Genomic DNA, 21,224 nt, shown 5'->3' on the forward strand with positions numbered 1-21,224 from the left:
CCAAGATGTGTGGAATGAAAATTGATATTAAATATATTCCTTCACGAACTGTGGCCTAATTCTATTCCAGAAATGAACTAGATTATAAAAGAAGGGGAGAACCCACAATTCTCACTTAATAACTTGATAATTAAGTGACATTTTTTCAAAGAACTTGTTTAATGAAGCAATGTAAAATCTTTTTATGATTTAAAGGAAGTAGACTTATTAGGAAAGATGAGAAATAAGGTTATCTGGCTTAAAGCCAAGCCATATGATATTATTAATTAAGCTGCGAAAAAGATTTCTTATTCAGGAAGATTAGCATTGACCTTAAAACTAAATAGAGGCCGGCGCCGTGGTTTAACAGGCTAATCCTCCACCTTGCAGCGCCGGCACACCGGGTTCTAGTCCCGGTCGGGGCGCTGGATTCTATCCCGATTGCCCCTCTTCCAGGCCAGCTCTCTGCTATGGCCCGGGAAGGCAGTGGAGGATGGCCCAAGTCCTTGGGCCCTGCACCCGCATGGAAGACCAGGAGAAGCACCTGGCTCCTGGCTTAGGATCAGCGCGATGAGCCAGCCACAGCGGCCATTGGAGGGTGAACCAACGACAAAAAGGAAGACCTTTCTCTCTGTCTCTCTCTCTCACTATCCACTCTGCCTGTCAAAAATAAAAACAAAAACAAAGAAACAAAAACAAAAAAACTAAATAGAGCAGTTAAGATTTAATACAAAGGAAATTCCTGGGAATATTTTTTTTAAAATACTAGTGTCTGGGTCTCATCCTTAGAAACAAACAAACAAAAAAAGATGCAAAAATCAGCTCCTGTTTTTTTCAGTTATTATTATTATTTTTTTTTTTGACAGGCAGAGTGGACAGTGAGAGAGAGACAGAGAGAAAGGTCTTCCTTTACCGTTGGTTCACCCTCCAATGGCTGCTGCGGCTGGCGCACCCTGCTGATCCGAAGCCAGGAGCCAGGTGCTTCCTCCTGGTCTCCCATGCGGGTGCAGGGTCCAACCACCTGGGCCATCCTCCACTGCACTCCCGGGCCACAGCAGAAAGCTGGCCTGGAAGAGGGGCAACCGGGACAGAATCGGTGCCCTGACCGGGACTAGAACCCGGTTTGCCGGTGCCTCAAGGCGGAGGATTAGCCTAGTGAGCCACGGCGCCGGCCAACACTTTGCTTTTAATACGAATGACTATTCTCCTTTCTTACTTTGACTGCTAATTTGATCAGCTGCAATTAGTCTTTTAATATTGCAACATACTTTTTAAAAATAGAATAACTGTTAGCTCTCACATACTTGTTTTAAAAATTATAATTCTGCTTATGACAACAATTATTACATTTCAATATAGTGTATAGGACAGACTAATACTCTTAACTTCTGAAGAATCCAAGGAGACAGCTTTGAAAATAATGCTAAGGAAAATCTGTTGTATTATGAATACAGGCACTCAATAAATGAAACCGGGGCTGGAACAATGGTGTAGCTGCGCCGGCATCCCATGTGGGAGCCGGTTCAAGTCCTGGCTGCTCCACTTCCAATCCAGCTCCCTGCTAATGTGCCTGGGAAAACAGCGGAAGGCAGCCCAAATCCTTGGGCTCCTGCAGCCACATGAGAGACCCGGATGAAACTCCTGGCTCCTGGCTTTGGAACGGCCCTCTCCCTCTTTCTCTCTCTAATTTTGCCTTTCGAATAAATAAATCTTAAATAAATGAAACTATGTTTGGACAAATATTGTCTATATATTCAAGGGTACTTCAGAAAGTTCATGGAAAATTAAATTAAGAGGTATGTTTAGCAGATAGTGTTGTGGCATAGAGAGTTAAGCCACAGCAAGCAACACTGGCTTTATAGATAGGAGGGCCAGTTCAACTCCTGGCTACTCCACCTGTGACCCAGCTCCCCATTAATGCACCTGAGAAAGCAGAAGACAGCCCATGTACTTGCGTGTCTGCCAACCATGTGACGGACCCAGATGGAGTTCTTGGCTCCTGGCTTCAGCCAGGCCTAGACCTGACTGTTGTGGCCAGTTGGGGAGTGAATAAGCAGATAGAAAATCTCTCTCCGGATCTCCCTCTCTCTGTCACTCTGTCATTTAAACAAATAAATCTTTAAAACAAAAAGATGTTTATTTTGATACAAAGAAATTTTTGAAATCTATGCACAGTTTAATCATAATATGCATTTTCCATGAATTTTTGGAGACCTCCTATATACAAATAAGAAATAAAAAAATTTTTAAAAAGATTTTATTTATTTATTTGAGAGGCAGAGTTATAGAGAGAGGGAGAAACAGAGAGAGAGAGGTTTACCATCCTCTGGTTCACTCCCCAAATGGCTGCAATGGTTGGAGCTGAGCTGATCCATAGCCAGGAGCCAGGAGCTTCTTCTGGGTCTCCCACAGAAGGGCAGGGACCCAAGGACTTGGGCCATCTTCCAGTGCTTTCCCCGACCATATGAGAAAGCTGGATCTGAAGAGGAGCAGCTGAGACTAGAACCAGCGCCCATAGGGGATGCTGGCGCTGCAGGCAGAGGATTAACCTGCTGTGCCACAGCATTGGCCCCTGAAATAAAAATTTTAAAGTGGAAAGAAAACATCCTTTTCTAGGAAGAATACTTGTAATTCAAAACATAGTAAGGAGCCCAAATCAAGTTATTAGTGGAACATAAGGTTCAATGAAAATGATCTCAAAACAAGTGACTTTTTGGAGTAAATCAGAATATCCTTATACAATGTCAGGTATTTTCAAGTGAACGAAGCCACTCTGCAGGGGTGGTCAATTTTATAAATTGAAGAAATATATTGGGAAACTGTCAATACATAAAATATTCATTCAGGATCTGATCACAGGCCTTTCAAAATGGAGCAAAGGAAATGAAATTGTGACACAAATTAGACTGACAAGCAGTATGAGCAATGGATATTGCATGTTCCTTCTTAGAAATGTGTTGACATACTGTAAAAGAGAAATGAAAGCCAGACGTCTGTCTTACCATAATAAAATTCTCCTTGTTGATACATCATTGGAATTTGGACTTCACTTTCATCATCTTTTGTGAAGGAGAAGGTTCTAGTATTTTCAGGTCTAAACTGTGATTTCCAGTTCCCCTTGAAATAGACAGCATTGATGAGGGCAAGGTGAGTCACAGCATCAAAATCTCTTGGGGATACCAAGTCTTTCAACAAATCTATTTAAGAAAAAAAAGTAAACAGATAAAAATTCATGTTAAATTGGAAGGCGAAGGGAAACCAAGAGATTACTAAACCCCCATATCTCAGAGTGGCTCAGAAAAACTGAATACCAACCTTGTAATAAAAATGAAAAGTATCTAACTTTCAAAGGAAAAATACACACACACACACACACAAAATTATATATTTATATATTTGGTAATTAAGGGCATCCAAAACACTCATACCAGCTGAAACAATACCAGCAGTATCTTGACACTTACACAAACCATGGAACTTCATACAATGAAATTTCTGGCTTTGTTCATCACTTTTTTTTTTTTTTAAAATTTATTTGACAGGTAGAATCATAGACAGTATGAGAGAGAGACAGAGAAAGGTCTTCCTTCTGTTGACTCACTCCCCAAATGGCCTCTACAGCCGGAGTTACGCCGATCTGAAGCCAGGAGCCAGGTGCTTCTCCTGGTCTCCCATGCAGGTGCAGGGCCCAAGCACTTGGACCATCCTCCACTGCCCTCCTGGGCCACAGCAGAGAGCTGGACTGGAAGAGGAGCAACTGGGACTAGAACCCAGTGCCCATATGGGATGCTGGTGCTGCAGGCAGAGGATTAACCAAGTGAGCCACGGCGCCAGCCCTGTTCACCTGTTCATCACTTTTTCATTGCAAGGATGTATGTAAAATTCTTAACACAGAGAAACAATAAATGTTTCTGAGTTTATGCTTGAACAATGAACATGATTAAATGTCACCCAATTCAAACTCTTCACTGTGTTAACTGGACATCTTCCTACAAAACAAAACAAAACAAAACAAAACAACAAAGAACTCTGCTTTTGACTGGATGAAAATAGGTGAGTGAAAATAAATTTAACTTACAATGCATAATTTCCTATTATTTGAAATATACTTAGTCTTTGGTGTTTGCCAAAAGTGTCCACAAAAATTTGAAGACAGAGCTACCTTATGTGTGCCACTCATGACAGAAGCCATCAGGGAAATGCAAATGAAAAACCACAATTATGTTTCATCTCATCCGTTAGAGTGGCTTTTATACAGAAATCAAGAAACAATAAATGCCGGTGAGGATGTGGGGGAAAAGGTACCCTAATTTGTTGGTGGGAATGTAAACTAGTATACACACTGTGGAAGACAGTATGGAGATAACTCAGAAATCTGAATATAGACCTACCACATGACCCAGCCACCCCACTCCTGGGAATTTGCCCAAAGGAAAAGAAATCAGTACATGAAAGAGTTATCTGTACCCCCATGTTAATTGCAGCTCAATTCACAATAGCTAAGACATGGAACCAACCATATCATGGAATACTACTCAGCCATAAAAAGAATGAAATTCTGACTTTTGCAACAAAATGGATGCAACTGGAAACCATTATACTTAGTGAAATAAACCAGTCTCAAAAAGACAAATACCATATATTTACCCTGATCTGAGGTAACAAAGTATCAAAAAATGTATCATATAGGAGTGAAATTGGCATTCTGAGATTTCATGACTATTTACAGCCTTTATCTGGATTGCTGAGGAACAGTGTGTTTTTTTTTCCTCTTCTTACTATTTGTTGAATTCTTAGTGTAGGGTTAACCTTATGAGTATAAAGTAAACTGAAAGTAGACCATTGTAAAAATTAAGAGAGAGTAAGAGAGGAAGGAGGAGGAGGGGTAGGAGTGAGGGTGGAAATGAGAGTAGGGTGGGAAGCATCACTATGTTCCTAAATCTGTATATATGAAATTTTGATCACCTGAAAAAATTTTTAAAAACTAAAAAAGTTTCATAGTACTCCATGGAGTGGATGAACCACGGTTTACTCAGTCTACTCTGTGTAAACTTAGAATGTTTCTAATCTTTTACACTTATAAACAAGGATGCAGTGAAGAATTTTACACAAATGTGTTTTATATCATTGTAGTTCCTTTTCTTAGTAAACTCCTAGAAAGGGAATTGCTCAATCAAGAAATGAGTACATATGTACTTATGTAGATAGTACCAACTTCTTCTCTAAAGTTTTTCTTTTACATTAACAATGAGTGCTTGCTTTCTCACTGCATTGGCAGCAGAGTGTGCTAAGCATTCAAAATTATTTTCCTATTTTGTAATTAATAGTATCACATTATAGTTCAATTTTATTATATAATACATATTTGAATATAGTTTATATATTTAAATATATTTTAAGGGTGAACATATTTTTATGTATTTAAGGGTCACTTAAAAATTACTTATACATATCTTGTGATTTTTCCATTAATTTTTGGTTTTTCTTTTTTCCTCTATTGTAAAAATTCTTTATTCTTTTAGGACTTTAGGTCTTTTATCTCTGATAATACAAAAGAAATATTTTCTCCCACTTGGCTTTTGGTTTTGTTAGGGTGTAATATCTTATGGTGTTTTTGTGAAGTTGTTAGTTACGGCCTTTATGTTCTATGTAGTTAAATAATTTTGTTGTTGTGATTGAATTTTAAGTCATAGTTAGACCCAGGTGAGACCCAAGTCAGAAATTAATTTTCTCATTTTTCTTCCAACCATGTTCTTAGACTTATCTATCTCTGTTACATTTGAGGTTTATTCTTGTATATGGTCTAAGGTATTGATCTCCTATAATCTTTTTTTTAAAATAGTCTTCAAGTGATTGGAGGTTCTACTTTTATTGTATGGTGAATTTCCATGGGTCTCATTCAGGATTGTGCTCTATCTCACTGGTTGTTCTGTCCACTCATGGACAAGGTCCACACTAGCTTAATTACAGGAGTTTTACAATTTTTTTTTTTACATTTTATTTAAACATTTATTGAAAAGTAGATATCAACTTAAAAAGGAATATTTGCATGAAATGAGATATAATAAGTTTTTTTCATACTATTTGTTGCACTCATTACATAGTATAGAGTTAATCTTATAAAGTTATGTGTAAAGTTATTTGAAAATAGATCTTAGTAAAAATTAAGAATGGGAATAGGAGAGGGAGGAGGAAGAAAGGTGAGAGTGCAGGCGGGAGGATGTGTTCGGTGGGAAGAATCACTATGTTCCTAAAGTTGTTTACGAAATGCATGAACTTTGTATACTATAAGTAAAAGTTTTCTGGTAAAAAAAAATTTGTTTCAAAAACTTTGAAAACAGAATTTGATAATTCAATCTAGTTCAGGTAAGTTATTATTCTTGATTTATTCTTTAAATATTAAACAATTATAGCTCTCTTTTATCCTCTATTTTACTCTCTCAGTTGAAAAACATCAGACCAAAATATGCTCTGTATTCTCTGTATATTCCCTGTGTATAAACACAGCACTTTTTAAAGCAGCATGTGCCCCAATATTTTGGTTATTATAGGGCAGAGAGTATCTGATGAGGTTATTTTTTCCTGAATAAAATTTTAGATTAACATTATTTTAGAGAGTTTTGGCAAAATGACTTCATTACAGGTATAGTAATCTATTTTCTATAGTTTCATTTTTTAACCCTAGTTTCAACTATGTTGCTGGAAGAAAGATGAAAACTAAATGATAAAGTATGAAGTATTTGGAAAACATAAATATATTTAAAAATATTAATGAGAAATAAACTAAAAATAATGCATTTTTTCTAATTCCTCATCATTTATTTGGGTTTAACATGGACTTCTTTATTAAGAAAAATGAATCCTATACAATTTTTGTGTTATTAATCAAGCTCTGTGTTTCAGAAGCTGACAAACATCTTCAAATTCTGATCTAACCCTCTCTTTTTTTATTTTAATCGTTTTGTTAAAGGAGCCAAAAACTGTCATTCTGTCTAGAAACTAATTTATTAAATAGCGCAATCAGAGCGTACAGATTTCAGATTAACAAGACCAAAATTCTACACATGCCAAAGATTTAACTCTTTTTTTCAATGCCCATTCATATATAATGTTGCTAAAATAGACCACAACCAATACAAAATAATTACACACCAAGCTGAATGCTAGCAAAGGGAGTAAGGACACACATGCTTTTGGAAATAAAAGAGGTAAAGCCAAGTTGAAAGAGAAACAAAGGAAAGAAATGACATACTATTGGTGCTATTCTCCACCCATCTATTGATGTGGTTGGCCACGGCTATATTTTGACTGAAGTCCACATGATTCACTTCTGCATTAAAGTATTTTTTCAACATTTGCAAAAATTCCTCATTGACATGAAATCCATTTTGCACAAAGAGGGAATTGGCAATTTTCATTACATACTGGCTCTCGTCAGCAGTTACCATGTCAGAGAAGTCCTTCAACAAGGAAAATTCTTCACCTGCAAGATGAGAGAGGATGCTTATTAATGGAGCAAACGTGGTGAGAGATCAAGGAGTGGAGGAGCACTGAACATGACAAGGGACACTAAGAGAACAGGAGCTCAAGGGAACTGCACCAGGCTTATTGTTCACATTGCACGGTAAGGATTTTTCAATGTTTGTTTTGTATCTTGATGTTCAAATTAACTTTCTGCACCTTAATATTATAAATCTGGCTAGTTTCTACAAAATAGAGATGTTTTATGTTATTTTCTTTCAAAGTATTCGGGTTAGTTTCATTAAATTAGTTTTATTTTATAATTATCAGGAAGAACTAAGTTTAATTATATTGCATAAAATTCATGATATTTCTCTAAATTTTACTCTCCTTGGACCTTTAAAAAGTCTTATAACTAGAAAACCTATTAGAACTTGTTTCAGTTCTTAACTTTTAAATGAGCTAATTCACTTGTACCTTAGGTGCATTAAAATATAAAATTTACATAATTTCAAAGTTATTATAATATTTTTGGCTAGAAATTTTCTGTTATATACATAACTTTTATAATAACACTGTTTCAAAAAAAAACCTTGTGAATATCATTTAAACAATAAAGGTACAATTGGCTTTAAGCCAAAATATCTGATATTCTTGAAGAACCATTTTTTTAAAAGATTTTATTTATTTATTTGAGAAGTAGAGTTACAGACAGTGAGAAAGAGAGAGAGAGAGAGAGACAGACAGACAGAAAGGTCTTCTTTCTGTTGGTTCACTCCCCAAATGGCCACGATGGCCATAGCTGTGCCGATCCAAAGCCAACAAGAGTCAGGTGATTCTACCCAGTCTCCCATGTGGGTGCTGGGGCCCAAGCACTTGGGCCATCTTCTACTGTTTTCTCAGGCCACAGCAGAGAGCTGAATTGGAAGAGGAGCAGCCGGGACTAGAGCGCCCATATGGGATGCCGGTGCCACAGGTGGAGGATTAACGTACTGTGCCACAGCACCAGCCCAAACCATGTTGCTTTTTTTTTTTTTATATAGCATGTAAAACAGTTATAATTTTTCATTTATTTCTGTGATAATTGATGCATATATGCTTCCCCCTCTGGATTAGAAACCTCAGAATCATGCTTAGTGCTGTTTATCCCAGTGGGGTTTATTTAAGTAATAATGATTTTAAAAAGATGTGATTTCCTTAGATTCACTGTGCCATAGAAGGAGCTAAGAATCAACATCTTTCTTATTGCTTTATCTTTCTCCTAGCCACATTATCTAAATGAGATTATTTCTTCTCCTTTGTAAATATTGCTGCCTCCGGCATAAGGCAACACAACTGAGTTCAAAGCTAAAGTCAAACTGTCTGAGAAATCAAATCTAAGCACACTTACCATTTTTCAGGCTATCATAGCCCATTGAATGGCGGATTTCTCTCAGGGTAGACCCCTGGGCCCCCAGTTCCATCATTCCCATTGCAAGGGCAATGCTCAGTGGAGAGAAGAGGATATTTTCATCTTCTCCAGTGGATCGAAGATGGTTATACATATTCACTGACAACTCAGCAATGGTTTCATCAGGGAAAGGGGCCCCTGAAGCCATACTTTGCAGAACCAGCAAAGAGAAGAGTCCAAGCAAAGCCATATTGGAATACAGTTTCAAGCCTACAAAACAAATATTTACATATGAATTATTAACTATTATTAATTATTTCAGAGAAATAGAAGAAATATATAAAGAATTATATCTTGGTAGAGTTAGAAAGTGGGTCAAAGTTTCGTAGACACAGTGTTTATAATGAAAGTCCCCATTAAAGGACATATTGAACGGTACTGCTCTTAAAAGGTCAATTGATAGCGAAATGAACAGTAACATTGGAAGGTTCTGAGGATTCTTTCAGTAATAAGATAGCCATGGATCCCACCTCCATGAGCTTCAGACTATGCATAGACGCATATACAGCAAGTATGTATAACTCGTGTTTGCTCATGCTAATTTCTCAGTTTGTCACAGCCTTGTTCCATATATTTTTTTTATATAATTTTTTTTGACAGGCAGAGTTAGATAGTGAGATAGTTAGATAGTGGCCAGCGCACTGCGCCGATCTGAAGCCAGGAGCCAGGTACTTCCTCCTGGTCTCCCATGAGGGTGCAGGGTCCAAGCACCTGGGCCATCCTCCACTGCACTCCCGGGCCACAGCAGAAAGCTGGCCTGGAAGAGGGGCAACTGGGACAGAATCGGTGCCCTGACCGGGACTAGAACCCGGTTTGCCGGTGGCGCAAGGCAGAGGATTAGCCTAGTGAGCCGTGGCGCCGGCCACTCCGTATATTTCAATCATGATCCTGACCCAACTTACTCTAGCTTCCATAAAACTATGTGGGGCCAGAACCATCATGATGAAAATCAGATATGTACAGGGCTCATTATGGACTACTAAAGTCAAGCATTTGAAAATGCCACTTTACCCATTTCCTACATTTTGTAGAATGAATGCACCTTGCAGCTGGGTTACCCACAGGTGAGAAGAGATCACACACACACACCTGTCACAAGTCCAACTTTACTCAGCCCAGGCTGCAGAGTCCACGAGACGTGGTAACCCAGAGAAGGCGCAGGTGTAGCACATCCTTGTAGGTTGTTCCTTACATGCTGGGTTCCCTGAGAGGCTACTGCTCTCCGTGACAATCTTTGGGCAGGGAAGAGTCTCCTACCCAAGTTGGGAATGAAGCTGAATTCTTGCCACAACACTGTCCTGCTATTCAGATTTTTGTTGTCTTGTCAGCCGATACCAACAAAGGGGTAATTGTGTTTAAGTCATGTCTCCAAAATCAGGGTAGTCTGGTACTTGAACCAACTGCAAGGACTTCAGGCCTTGCTCTCTCATGGAGGAGAAAGTAGCATCAGGGCCCGTATATCTCAGTATACTATGTCTGCCTCTTGTGCCCCGGTTTCTCCAGCAGTCTTGTCTCAGCCCAACTCGCACACAATGGGGACAGGATTGCCTGTCCTTTATATGCTCCCATTTTGTCACTGTAGTCATCTAGAAAGCTAAATTGTGTATACAAACAATTAAGTCACTTGCTTATTGTTGACTTTTTTTTAAAAAAAAATCCATCATTAAAACCACACGTAAAGTGATATTGAGCAAACACATTTGGAAAATTGTATTTTAATTAGGGTTGAGCATTAACAGTCTCCATTAGTCAATTAGCAGAGTGCATACACATTTAACTGAAGAGCAGTATGTTTCCAACAGGCTTTTTATGCAGATCTTAATGAGTCCTGTAATATCTGTAATTCCTGTTTCAGAGAACTGCCTGAAAACATCTTCTAAATCCTTCACATTTTAAGGTTAGAAGCATTGTCTTCTTGTCTGAAAAGTCCCAGGTTGCTCCCCCAATGCTCCCCACCCCTGCCCCGACTACCTCCCATCCCATGTTCAGGCTGATGTCACTTTTGCTTGTTTAGGATGGTGTCACTCAGCTCCTACGTGAACGTGGATTCCCACCACGTCCACTACTCAAGCGATAGCAACTGCAGCTGGGCAGACTCTGTCCTTCGTGCTGCAGCGGCACAGAAGCCAGGTGCCAAGAGCACAGCTGTTCTGCCAGGCTGCTGACTCCAGCCTCCACTGGCACTGTGCAGCTACGGCGGCATTCTCGCTGCAGGCAAGCCAGGACAGGGCAGACATACAGCATATGGAGCCATTTTCTCTCCTGATTTATGGACCCCTCTAAGTTTAAAGAGAATATAAGACTTACCCAGCGTTTAATATATGGGATGTAATATTAATTCAAGGAAGTTACATCCAAGTCAAATTCAAAAGCCCATGGTCTTAATCATTACACAACACTGATTGATCTTTCATCTGCCGGTTCACTTCCCAAATGGCTACAACAGCTGGGACTGCTCTAGGTCAAAGCCAGGAGCCTGGAACTCCATTCAGGTCTCCTCATGGGAGTGGCAGAGACTCAGGCACTTGGGTCATCTTCAGCTGCCTTCGTAAGAGCATTAGCAGGGAGTTGGATTGGGGGGAGTTGGATTGGGAATGAAGCAGCCAGGACTCACACAGGCCCTCTGATATGGGATGCTGGTGTTGCAGGCAGCGACTTAACCCACTGTGTTACAACACTGGCCCCTGACTTACATCTTAACTTCTGTGCTGTAAAGAACTAACCCTGGGCCTCACTGTTTTTATTTAATGTTAGCTACTCTAAGACAAAACAATTAAATTCACTTTATGGTAGGTGTATCTGTCAGTCAACAACACAGCTAATTAGAAACCACTGCATTTAGCACGAGAATCAAATTTCAGGATAGAAAAGGATTTTATTTATATGAAGCAAATACCAATTTATTGCCAATAAATAAGCATTCCAGAATACTGAGTCAAGTCTATAAGGTTTACAGGCATTTTTATTTACAAGTGAATTTACCATGAAACCATGCTAGTAATAGCTAACATTTGTTAAGTATACAAGGACTATCTTAAACTTTGCAACCACCACATAAGTAGGAATTTGTATTGTTATCATTTTATAAGTAGAAATGCAGCTTTTGAGAGGGGAGGAACTTGCTCAAGGTTATATGGAAAGTCCAAGAGCCAGACTGGATCCAAAGCTATGTGTAAAGGGACTTAACTACTAAGGTAAACTGCCTCTCCAATCTTGTATAATTGGGACGATATGAGACTTCAAGAGCAAAGACTTGGATTTAAGTCCCAGGTCTGATACCACCCACGTGAACATTAGCAAGTCACACAAATTCTCTCAGCCCTCATTTGTGTAAGGAAGAAACTAATTTCTAATCCACAAGATTAAGAGAAAGAATGATTGTGAAACACATTGTAAGCCATTAGTTGTACTAACAGAGGCACTACTGTGAGAAACTATGTTTTCTGTCTAGGTATATTTGCCAAGACAAACAAGAGGCTGTAGAGTCAACATGAGGAGTTCATCATTCCCTCTGGCCCATCTAATGTAGCACGGTTATCCATTCATTTGGCCAAGACATCAAAATATATACAGGATGTTGTCCTCCAGGAACTTCCATCATTGTATAAGAATGTACCATGCACTAAGTGGTTCTTATATTTTTAAGAAAAGAGAGCCTTTTAAGAATGAAGAGATGGGTAAACCATCCCTTCAAAAAAAATGCATGTACTCGGTAACAGAAACTTGCATTCACTGACTTCATGTTAAGAACCCTCTGGTCCATGACAGATGGTCCAGATGCAGAATTATGCAGTGTTTGGTGGAGCTGTAGGTCTGTAGGTTTCCCTTCCTGGGGGCCACAGAGATGTCAAAGCCACAAATGCATCCTCAGGCTTGTAGAGGGCTCCTGTAAAGAGTGCTCATCATCTTTGTGGGAAAAGGTTCTTCCAGGGAGGTGAGCAGCAGGCTGTTGATTACATATTCTGCTAAGAAATCAGAAGCCATGTTGCTGTGAGTGGTGGGGGCTGGTTATTATAGGAAATTGTTTAGCAAAGATTGAAAGAACTCTGAACTGGAAACACATGTTTATCCACAGCCACGTGATCTTTTCTTTTTGGAAGGTAAGCATTTCAGTTTGCAAACACAATCACGTCCATTAAGCTGGTCCAGCCTTTCTGATTGCACTTCCCCCAGCCTTAAAGTCCTGGCCTCTCTACCTCTGCTTTCTGTTGAGTGGGTTTTTTGAATGGCAATGGGGTGCAGAGTTCAGTGGTGGTATGGTAGTGAATTTCCTTTCCCTGTCCTACCTTGTAAATGCCTGTGTTCTCCAAGCATCCAGTCCTGGCCCTCCGTTGTTCTCTGTAAAACATTCCTCATGTCCACTCATGAACTCTCAAATGAAAAGTACTTCAATTCCCTATTCAGTCTCTTCTCTCAAATAAGAAAAATTCTAGCTCTAGATTTATTTATTTATTTTTTGTCTTAATTTCTAACGTGCATTGCTAACTGTTCTTGGGATGTTTACTCTTCAACTTCCGCTGGCACTTCTAATTCAAGGTAGCTCAAACAGGGGTCTGTATTTATTAAACTCGTTCTTTTTTCTTAAAACATCAAAGTCTCTGACCCTTCTTAACTTTTTTTTTCTCATGCTCAACTATGTGCTGACACTTAATGAGATGGTTTGTACATGTTTCCAGTAGTTTATGTGTTGGCAACTTCATCCCCCATGTGGTGCTGTTGGGAGGTGGGGTCTCGTGGAAGGTGTTTAGGATTAATGCTGTTATTGCAGAAATAGGCTTATTATCATGGGAGTGGGAGGAGTTCAGCTCCCCTTGGCTCTCTCTTGTCCCTCTTTGCCCTTCTGTCGTGCAATGATGTAGCAAGAAGGCCCTCTGCATATGCTGGCTCCTCAAATCCTGATCTCCCAGCCTTTAGTACTGAGTCAGTAGATTTATACTCTTTATGCGTTACCCAGTCTGTGGCGTTCTGTTGTCACAGCATGAAGCAGGCTGACACTCGTTCCATACCGCACTCCCAGCACTGCCCCTCCCACCACCCCATGACCATTTCCCTGGCCACAGGAGCAGTTCTTTCTCTCTATTCATTCTCAAGGACTACACCAGCCATTCTCTAAACCCTATGTTACTGCCCTCTTCAATCCAATATATGAAAAGCCTTCAGATCAACTGTTTTGATGTACCCTATGGCCAGCTTATGCCTCAAAGCCTCAGAAGCTCTTCCATGTTGTAGACCAAAAGTCAAAATCCCTACTCTTGTACACTGTTGACCCAGTGCAACTTTCTACCCACTATTCTCCTTCATGGATCCTGCAGTTCTAGTCAGATTCCCTTTTGGAGCTCATTTCCCACAGTTTCCCTCTCCTGTTGCTGGCTTTATCTAATTCTGTTTCTGGAACAATTCCAGACCAGTTTCATAATTTCAAATCCTATGTACTCCATGAGATTCTGTTCCTCTTTCATCTCCTTCATGAATACCCTCTGGTTCTTCAGTTCAAATGGCATTTTCCTCTGCCTCTGGGGGAAATTTTTATCCTGTTTCACCAATAGCACACATGATTGCCTCCTTCTTTATAGACAATTTTATACATGCATCATGTCCTTTCCTAGTCTTTTTGAAACAAAAGTGAAAGTGTATTCATCTTTGTACTTCTTAAGATAATCAGAATAAGAACCTAATGAATTACACATACTAGGAGCCAAATGAATATTTATTGAATTAACATTGCATGAGATGCAAGTCCATGATGCTGCATTAGAAGGAACAGCAAGAGAAGCTGCCACACCTGAACTGATCTCAAGGCTAATTTAATCTGAGCCCAGAGGTAGAAGCTCATTTCCATTATTTATTCCCTTTGACAAAGTATTTCCTCATTGAGTGTGAGACCATCCTTCCAGCCTGACAAAGTGACACTGTCACCAACTCTGGCACAATGCAATGGCTGGACATGTGATGCATTAACAACAAGTACATCACCTTGAGCAATCACAAAAGGTGATATCCAAATATGAGTGCATTAACATTAGTCTACAAAATGCCAGGGCCCCAGTGTTAATCATAATAATCAATAGATTCTCAAATGTGTTACTCTCTCACAGAGCATTATTCTGAAGCTACTGAATGAAAAATACTTTTACATAAAAACAACAGAGGGCTGCAGTATAACAGTAACAGTGCTGTGGTAGTAGAAAAGGTAGAAGTAGTAAGCAATGAATAGGCGATCATTAATTCTCACATTTTTCCTCGTTGTTGCCAGTGAAGGATAGGATGTGTGCATGTATGGATGAAAACACTTCAGAAAGTTCATGGAAAAATGGAATTCAAAGGTAAGTCTGGGGACGGCATATGGCACAGTGGTGAAGTTGTCACTTGGGGTGGCCACATTCCATATCGGAGTATCTGGTTCAAGTCCCAGGTACTCCACTTCTGAACCAGCTTCTTGCTAATGTGCACCCTGGGAGGCAGCAGATGATGGTTTAAATACTTGGGTCCTGCTACCTCTATGGAGAACTTCGATTGAGTTCTGTGGTCCTGCCTTCAGCCTGGCCCAGTACTGGCTGTTGCAGTGGGGGAATGAACTAGTGGATGGAAGATTTCTCTTTACCTGTCTCTGTCTCTGCCTGCCTTTCAATTAAAATGGAAAAAAAATAAAAAACTAAAATGTAATGTGAGTTTCAAAACAGAGGTTTATTTTGGCACAAAAAAATTTGGAATCTGCAGTTTTTTTCATGTATATTTTCTATAAACTTCTTGTATGTATGGATGGATGGATTTCAATTTTTTTGCACCAAAATAAATTTATCTTTTAATTCCATTTTCCACAGCTTTTTGAAGTACCCTCATTGTATAAAATACTTCTGAAAATACTTACTAAAGTAGGGAACTAAATATTGTAACTGAGGTACAAGAAATCACAAAACTAAAAATTAACACCCTAAAAAGATAGTTTTTTTTTCAATTTGCCTGAAGGTTAATCTTATGGAGATTGATTATTCATTACTCCATCAGGCTTTCCTGATCACCCAACTATTTAAAGTTTTTTTTAATTGTAAGTTGAATTTCAGTAATTGAGAAAAATGACTGAAGGAGGTCTTTTTACTGCTAAAAAAAAAAGCCATAAGAAATAACTAAAAAGAAATACCTAAAATAAATAATATTAGTTTGAAGTCCTTCTGCCTGTGAATTTTCAGACTTTTTTTTTTTTTTTTGCATGCAAAGGACTAGCAGTTCCTTTGATTGAAGGAATCAACATACAGCTCCTAAATTTTCATTTTATCAAGTCAGTGTACTGGAGTAGGAGTAAGAAAAATAATGAAAACAACACCTATTTCAATCACATAAAACAATGAACATTTCAACATGAAAATAAGACCTTTAAAGGGGGTATATTTAGGGGCTGGCACTGTGGTACAGTGGGTAAAGCTACCGCCTGCAGTGCCGGCATCCCATTTGGGCGCTGGTTCAAAACCTGGCTGTGCCATTTCTGATCCAGCTCTCTGCTATGGCCTGGGAAAGCAGTAGAAGATGGCCCAAGGCCTTGGACCCCTGCACCATGTGGGAGACCTGGAGGAAGCTCCTGGCTCCTGGCTTCAGAACGGCGCAGCTCTGGCCCTTGCAGCCAACTGGGGACCAGAGGATGGACGACCTCTCTCTCTCTCTGCCTCTCCTTCTCTCTGTGTAACTCTGACTTTCAAATAAATAAATAAATATTTTAAGAAAAATTATAAAGTGGGTATATTTGGACGCATGCAATTCACTAGTCTTTTTTCAGTTTGCCGTATTTTGGTAAGAACTTTAGGACTGATAGGTGTGTTCCTCTCTAACTTTGTAAAGCATTGCTTTAACTTCAGTTAGTACTAGTGCACTTGGTGAAAGCACAAACAAGGTGCACACCGTATTTTCTTACTTTACTGAGAGAAAGGTTTAAGTTTTGGTCAGCAGCAGTGAGGCGGGAAATAAGGCAAAGAAGTTTTCAAGCAAAAAAAAAACAAAACAAAACAAAACAAAACACCAGCACCTTTTGAAACAATCTGCGCTTTAGCAACCTATAATTTAGTAAATTTCCTCAGTTGTACTGCGAATGGCGCTTCATCCCTCCCTCATTTTTAACTTTTCTGAAATTGGAATAAATTTGATTATCAATGTCCACAGAAGCTAGTGAGTCCTCAAGTACAGAGGGAAGCTGTGACACAGCTGTCATTTCCTGTGCAAGTGTCATGGCCCCAGCAGGTGTGAGCTTTAGGCTATTTGTTTAACTGTGTTCCTCGGTTGACTTAGTGGTGCTGCCTCACAGATGAGTTTTTCCTTACACTTGAATCTGGAACTATCCTCACTAGGACATTCTGTGTATACAGAAGAGAACAGAAAGGGTCATAGAGGATGTAAATTTACGGTAAGCAATGCAAATATTCATCACTCAAGAAAGGATCCAACTGATTTTCTTGCAAAACAACAACCACATATTTTACAAAGGATCCAAGAATAGAAGACACATGCAAATAGATAAATCTGTGCAAGTAGATAAAATTTTTGTCCTTGGGATACACAAAAGGACTATCTGTTAGATGCCAAGCAGTACAGTTAAAGGCTGAGAATTTGCCAATCTCTCAGAATAAATCACAGTTCTCAAAGCGACAAAGGATGAGTGACTCAGGAGGACGATTGCTCAGGTGCTAAACTGTCAGAGCTTCCTGATGATTTTGAAAATTAGCTGTATAACCTCAGGTACATAATTAAGTTGAAATGTGTGTGTAGGGTAGAGTGTGGGGGTGGATTACACAAATAATCAAATGGAAATGTAGAGAATATCCCAGGATTTTTTGAACTGCCTATGATTACATTTTCAATCACAAAGGCACTAAAAGGGTTTCAATCAGAAAATGCATTATGAAAGTATCATGTCATGAGCATGATGAATGATGGGCAAAAGTGAATCAGAAGAATGTTAAGAAGGTTTAAATTTAAACTTTTGCTTACCAAAGGGGTAACACATCATGGTATAAATAAATATATGCCTCTTCTTTTCTTTTTTTTTTAAGAAGTGCAGATTTTTTTCTATTTTAAATTTTCTTTCTTCCCAAAAACTGTTTCTAAATTGAGATGTTTCATAAAACCAATGGGTCAAAACCAAGAGAAAAAGACAACAAAGAGGTTTAATTCTGTAATCACATCAATAAAACTAGGATATTGTTAGTGCTCAGAAAATAGTACCCCAAAATATGGCACCTTGGTGTGTTGGTTTAAATTGAAGGTTCTTTGAAAACCACCTATGATGGAAGAGCCTTCATTTTGATATTTTGTTATTTGCCTTTTTTTCTTTTTTTACTGACAGTTTTTTTTTTAACTTTTATTTAATGAATATAAATTTCCAAAGTACAGCTTATGGACTACAATGGCTTCCCCCCCCCCATAACTTCCCTCCCACCCACAACCTTCCCCTCTCCTGCTCCCTCTCCCCTTCCATTCACATCAAGATTCACTTTCAATTCTCTTTATATACAGAAGATCAGTTTAGCATATATTAAGTAAAGATTTCAACAGTTTGCACCCACATAGAAACACAAAGTGAAAAATACTCTTTGAGTACTAGTTATATCATTAAATCACAATGTACAGCACAAAAGGACAGAGATCCTACATGAGGAGTAATGTTATCTGCCTTAAGACCAGACCCACCGCAGGGAACACAACTGCCTTCTGTGCCTTCCTGTCTCTGAAATGTCATTCTCCATCTCAGAAAGAAGACCAAGGAATGTACCCAGACTTGGACTGACTGTCCAAAAATACTGTCAGCCTCTACGGCTCATTCAAATTTCAAAGGGAATCATTCTCCAAGTTAATCTGCATCTCTTCCATCCATGCATCTCCCCCAAATCATTTACTATTTCTCTAAGCCACCTGATTCTCCCACATCTCTCTCCCCAGTGAAGTGGAGATATAAGCCTCAAGCTTCTAGCTTTTTTTTGATTTCTCATACTTTGTTTGGTTTTTGTGCATATGCACACTAATAAATTTCTTCACAGCTTTTCTCCTGTTAGTCTGTCTATTGTCAATCTGCTTCAAACCAAGCCAGTCAGTCAGCCAAATCTCCATAGGGTAAGTTCAAATGTCCTTGATTTGATCCTTTCTTCTTTTTTCACATTTGTCTCTAGCCTCACAGCCCACACACTCTTAACTTGCAGTTTTCAATAGGGTACATGTTTATGTTATTTCTCTCTGAACTACTGAATTAAGCAAAAAGAAATGTTCTTTGAGTATCTCTCAAATGAGGTGACCTTGAGCAAATGGCTAGATAAATCAAAAGGGCAGAACCATGTAGAGAGTAACTTATAAACCAGTGGGTGTTATGGCAAAGCAGATTATGTGGCTGTTGCAGGAATTTGGGGAGTGAACTAATGGATGGAAGATATTTCTCACTCTTTCTCTGTCTCTCCTTCTCTCAGTCATGCTGCCTTTTAAATAAACAAACAAATATTTAAAAAAAGGATGTTTCAGTACTAGTTATTGCATTACTTCACATTGGACAACACATTAAGGACAGATCCCACATGGGACGAAAGTACACAGTGACTCCTGTTGTTGATTTAACAATTTGACACTCTTGTTTATGGCGTCAGTAATCTTCCTAGGCTCTAGTCATGAGTTGCCAGGCTATGGAAGCCTTTAGGCTTCGCCAACTTTGATCTTATTCCGATAGGGTCATAGTCAAAGTGGAAGTTCTCTCCTCCCTTCAGAGAAAGGTACCTCCTTCTTTGATGGCCCCGTTTCTTTCCACTGGGATCTCACTCGCAGAGATCTTTCATTTAGGTCTTCTTCTTTTTTTTTCCAGGGTGTCTCGGCTTTCCATCCCTACAATACTCTCATGGGCTCTTCAGCCAGATCCAAATGCCTTAAGGGCTGATTCTGAGGCCAGAGTGCTATTTAGGACTTCTGCTATTCTATGGGTCTGCTGTGTCTCCCGCTTCCCATGTTGGATCGTTCTCTCCCTTTTTGATTCTATCAGTTAGTATTAGCAGACACTAGTTTTGTTTGTGTGATCCCTTTGACTCTTAGACCTATCAGTGTGATCAATTGTGAACTGAAGATGTGAAGTAATGCTATAACTAGTACTGAAACAGTATTTTTACACTTTGTGTTTCGGTGTGGGTGCAAACTGATGAAATCCTTACTTAGTGTATACTGAATTGATCTTCCATATATAAAGATAATTGAAAATGAAAAAAAACTTGGTTTTAAATTGGAAATTGCATAGAACATTAATCAATTTTTTAAAAATATCATGTAGGATCTCTGTCCTTAATGTGCTGTACATTGTGATTTAATGCTATAACTAGTACTCCAACAGTATTTTTCACTTTGTGTTACTATGTGGGGGCAAACTGTTGAAATCTTTACTTACTATATACTAAACTGATCTTCTGTATATAAAGAAAATTGAAAATGAATCTTGATATGAATGGAAGGGGAGAGGGAGCAGGAAAGGGGAGGGTTGCGGGTGGGAGGGAAGTTATGGGGGGCTGGGAAAGCCATTGTAATCCATAAGCTGTACTTTGGAAATTTGTATTCATTAAATAAAAGTTTTAAAAAAAAAGGATGTAATTTAACAGGAAAAGTTATGAAAGACTTGGAAATGGGCCAAGATGATGACTGAGTGTTTTGGATAGTAAATGGCATTGTCTGAAAAACATACACTTTCTTTTTTTCTTTTTTTAATGATTTACTTTATTTGAAAGGCAGAATTATGAGGCAGAAATGAGGGAGGGAGGGAGGGAGGAAGGTAGAGAGAGGTGGGGAGAGAGAGAGAGAGAGCTTCCATCCTCTGGTTCATTCTCCAAATAGTCACAACAGACGGGGCTGGGCCAGGCCAAACCCAGGAACCAGAAACTCCATCTGGGTCTCTCAAGTGGGTGACAGGGCCCAAGTACCTAGGTCATCTTCTGTTGCCTCCTCAGGTATATTAGCAGAGAGCTGGATCAGAGGTGTTGCAATTGGGACTTGAACTTGTGTTCATATGGGATGGCAGTGTTGCAGGCAGCAGCTTAAGCCATGGTGCCACCATGTCAGCCCCCAAAATACACTTCTGACTTGTCTGACTCCGCTCTGCATTCTTCCTTTGAACGATTTTACAACTTCCTAAGTTGCAGAAGGCTGATAGTGATGGAAAAAATTCTTTTCTACTAAAATGAACATCACACACCTATGGTAGAATGCAACTTATTACTGTCCTGTGGATATTGACCAATTTTGCATCTATTAAGCAAATTAATTGTGTTATTTCTGGTAGGCTTACATGCTTGTATGCCTTTTAGATTCTCAGCTTAATTCATCATACATCTTA

At 39.0% G+C, this 21,224-nt stretch overlaps 1 protein-coding gene across 1 annotated transcript in view; it reads right to left on the reverse strand.

The window, feature by feature from the left end:
- The window catches only part of SERPINI1 (serpin family I member 1), a 95,720-nt gene that overhangs the window by 29,980 nt on the left and 44,516 nt on the right, over positions 1–21,224 (reverse strand). Inside the window, exons 2-4 of the mRNA XM_062178062.1 lie at positions 8,831–9,100; positions 7,232–7,462; positions 2,982–3,176 (exon numbers count right to left, since the gene is read on the reverse strand). Of these exons, the coding sequence (XP_062034046.1) occupies positions 2,982–3,176; positions 7,232–7,462; positions 8,831–9,080 (676 nt within the window). The 5' untranslated portion in view covers positions 9,081–9,100. The remainder of the gene's footprint in view (positions 1–2,981; positions 3,177–7,231; positions 7,463–8,830; positions 9,101–21,224) is intronic.

The sequence above is a fragment of the Lepus europaeus genome, chromosome 2, assembly GCF_033115175.1.
Source record: "Lepus europaeus isolate LE1 chromosome 2, mLepTim1.pri, whole genome shotgun sequence".
Lineage (NCBI taxonomy): Eukaryota > Metazoa > Chordata > Mammalia > Lagomorpha > Leporidae > Lepus > Lepus europaeus.